We start from the raw sequence: 3,686 nt of genomic DNA, 5'->3' as shown, positions 1-3,686 counted from the left end.
GTTGCAGCCATCATTGTTGTTTGGCGGGCCTGGGCTGGGGATTCGAACCCGCCACCTTAGGTGTATGTGGCTGGCGCCTTAGCCTCTTGAGCCACAGGTGCCGAGCCATGGTTATCAGTTTTATTAGAACTACTGTGGCATTCATTGTCTCAAATCTTGGGAGAGACATGATTTCTATTTAGGACATTTTTATTTCCAAATTCATTCTTAGACTCAGAAAATCTTTTTCAAATTCAAAACAAAATTTACTAGCTCTGTAAGTTTAACAAATGTCACATCGGTCCATTTAAGAGGTTTTATCGGTATGTATTTTAGTTAAAATGTTTAACCTTGTCATTCAGTTACTATCTCCCCACTGTCAATGTTTGGTTTTATTTTTTTCCATTGGTGAACTTTACTAAGTATGTATCTGTCTGTGTAAAGTCATTGGTGGGCCTAATTGTGTAAAGCCCCTCAAGTTACCACAGTCACAGATATGTCCCTTTATAATCAGGCCAAGAGGTTTGATATTAAAAAGATTTCTCCCCATGGTAGCATCATGCCATAAAAACCGTTTTAGAATCTGCTGATGAATATTTTATGGTTGTCATCACTAGTTCTGACAAATTTGATTTTGCTGTTGAAATGTTAATATAGTTACTTCAGAAAGAGAGTTATTCTTTGATTGTTTTCTTTCTTGTTCAGCTTGTGGGAACCCCATATTACATGTCTCCAGAGCTCTGTCAAGGAGTAAAATACAATTTCAAGTCTGATATCTGGGCGGTAGGCTGCGTCATTTTTGAACTGCTTACGCTAAAGAGAACGTTTGATGCTACAGTAAGTTGGTATATTGTCCCCACATTGTCCTTGAAAATAGTACAACTTGGCTAAACAAATCAACTTTATCCCTAAGCTTCTTCTTTCTTTCTTTCTTTTTTTTTTTTTGAGACAGAGTCTCACTTTGTCACCCTCAGTAGAGTGCTGTGGCGTCATAGCTCACTGCAACCTCAAACTCTTGGGCTTAAGTGATTCTCTTGCCTCAGCCTCTTCTGTAGCTGGGACTACAGGTGCCCTCCACAATGTCTGGCTGTTTTTTAATTTTTTTAAAGATGAGGTCTTGCTCTGGCTCAGGCTGGTCTTGGACCTATAAGCTCAGGCAATCCACCCGCCTTGGCCTCCCAGAGTGTTAGGATTACAGGTGTGAGCCACCGTGCCCAGCCTACATGCATCATCTTGGATCATTATTGTAATGTTTGACATGTGCCCATCACTTAAATAGTGTTCATAGTACCATTAGGTTAGATTTGGTTTCTCCTCTCCTCCTGCCCTCTTCTCCCCGTTGACTTCCACTGAGTTTTACTTCTCTCTGTGCACAGATTGGTTAGTTCTAATTTAATAGTGAGTACATGCAGTATTTTTTTTTTCTATTCTTGAGATACTTCACTTAGGAGAATAGTCTCCAGTTCCATCCAAATTGGGTATTATTATTATTATTTGGGTTTTTTTGGAGACAGAGTCTCACTATGTCACCCTTAGTAAAGAGCTGTGGTGTCACAGCTCATAGCAACCTCAAACTCTTGAGCTTAAGCGATTCTCTTGCCTATGCCTCCCAAGTAGCTGGGACTACAGGCGCCCACCACAACCCTCGGCTATTTTGTAGTTGTTGTTGTCATTGTTGTTTAGCACCTCCAGACGGGTTTGAACCCATCAGCCCTGGTGCACGTGGCTGGCACCCTAACCACTGAGCTGCAGGCGCCGAGTTACAAAAGGCATTATTAATTGATCTTTGTTTATTGCTGCGTAGTAAGAACTCCATGGATATACCTACATAAATTTTATTAATTCACTCATGAATTGACGGGCACTTGAATTGACTCCGTACTATAACAGACATTTGAGTGCAAGTGTCTTTTTGATGAACAGTCATCTTTTTCTTTGGATAAATACTCAATGGTGGGATTGCTGGATTGAATTGAAACTCTATTCTATTCTTTGAGGAATCTCCATACTGTTTTCCATAGCAGTTGTACTAATTTGCAATCCCACCAACAGCTGTAGGTGTTCCTTTCTCTCAGCATCTGTTTTTGGACTTTTTTTTTTGTAGAGACAGAGTCTCACTTTATCGCTCTCAGTAAAGTGCCATGGCATCACACAGCTCACAGCACTCTCCAACTCCTGGGCTTAGGCGATTCTCTTGCCTCAGCCTCCCGGGTAGCTAGGACTACAGGTGCCCGCCACAATGCCTGCCTACTGTTTTTAGACTTTCTAATAAAAGCTATTCTGACTGGGGTAAGGTGATCTCTCATTGTGGTTTTTGTTTGCATTTCCCTGATGATTACTGACATCAAGCATTCTTTCATATGTTTATTGGCCATTTGTCTGTTCTTTTGAGAATCTTCTGTTCATGTCTTTTGCCCAGTTTTTATTTTATTTTATTTTATTTTTTTGAGACAGAGCCTAAAGCTGTTCCCCTGGGCAGAGTGCTGTGGCATCACAGCTCACAGCAACCTCCAACTCCTGGACTCAAGTGTCTCCTGCCTCCGCCTCCCAAGTAGCTGGGACCACAGGCGCCCACCACAACACCTGGCTATTTTTTGGTTGCAGCTGTCATTGTTGTTTGGCAGGCCCAGGCTGGATTTGAACCCACCACCTTAGGTGTATGTGGCTAGTGCCTTAGCCACTTGAGTCACAGGCGCCAAGCCATTGCCCAGTTTTTAATAGGGTTGTTTGGATTTTTTTTTCTTGCTGATTTGCTTTGTAAATTCTGATTGCTATCCCTCTGTCAGATACGTAGTTTGTGAATATTTCCTTCCATTCTGTAGGTTTTCTGTTGATTGTTTCCTTGAATGTGCAGAAGCTTTTTAGTTTAATCAAAGTCCATTGAATAATTTTTGTCAGTGCTGTGATAGACATCGGGGTCTTAGTCATAAATTCTTTGCCTCACCCATTCTCTAGAAGAGTTTCTCTGGCTCAGAGGAGTAGGGTGCCAGCCCCATATGCCAGAGGTGGTGGGTTCAAACCTAGCCCTTGCCAAAAACTGCAAAAAAAAAAAAAAAAAAATAAGAGTTTTCTCTACATTTTCTTCTAGAATACTTAAGGTTTCATGTCTTAGGTCTAAATCTTCTATCCATCTTGAATTAATTTTTGTGAGTGGTGAGAGGTAGCAGTCCTGTTTCATTCTTCTGCATATGGCTGTCCAGTTTTCCCAGTACTATTTATTGCAGGGATCCTCAAACTATGTCCCGCAGGCCACATGTGGCCCGCTGAGGACATTTATCTAGCCTGCGGGGTGTTTTTGCTGCTGCCTCTGCTGCCTGTCCTGCTTAGCAGGCAACTTGTCCCGGGCCCACTGTCAGGCCCTCCAGTGGTCTGAGGGACAGTGAACTGGCCCCCTGTTTAAAAAGTTTGAGGACCCCTGATTTATTGAATAGGGCTTTTTATCCGCAGTGTTTGTTGTTGTCTGCTTTGTCGAAGATCAGTTGGTTATAGGTAGATGATTTTATATCTAGGATCTCTTTCTGTTCCATTTGTCTGTGTCTCTCTTTTTGTACCAGTGTCATGCTGTTTGGTTATTAAAGCCTTGTAGTACAGTTTGAAGTCTGGTTATTTGATGCTTCCAGATTTCTTCTTTTTGCTTAAGATTTCTCAGTATCTTTCAGGTTCCAAATGAAGCATAAATTATTTTTTCTTTTTTTTTTTTTTTTTTT

The 3,686-nt window shown here is 41.4% G+C and overlaps 1 protein-coding gene across 3 annotated transcripts in view; it reads left to right on the top strand.

Annotated features, from left to right (window-relative positions):
- The window catches only part of NEK9 (NIMA related kinase 9), a 51,755-nt gene that overhangs the window by 10,199 nt on the left and 37,870 nt on the right, over positions 1 to 3,686 (top strand). For all 3 annotated transcript variants that reach the window (XM_023511547.1, XM_003786919.1, XM_023511548.1), the window contains exon 6: positions 685 to 816. In XM_023511547.1, the coding sequence (XP_023367315.1) occupies positions 685 to 816 (132 nt within the window). The remainder of the gene's footprint in view (positions 1 to 684; positions 817 to 3,686) is intronic.

The sequence above is a fragment of the Otolemur garnettii genome, unplaced genomic scaffold (genome assembly GCF_000181295.1).
Source record: "Otolemur garnettii isolate 467f Iridium unplaced genomic scaffold, OtoGar3 scaffold00020, whole genome shotgun sequence".
Classification (NCBI taxonomy): domain Eukaryota; kingdom Metazoa; phylum Chordata; class Mammalia; order Primates; family Galagidae; genus Otolemur; species Otolemur garnettii.
Note: the sequence above shows the minus strand (reverse complement) of the source record. Positions and strands in the feature narration are given on the sequence as shown.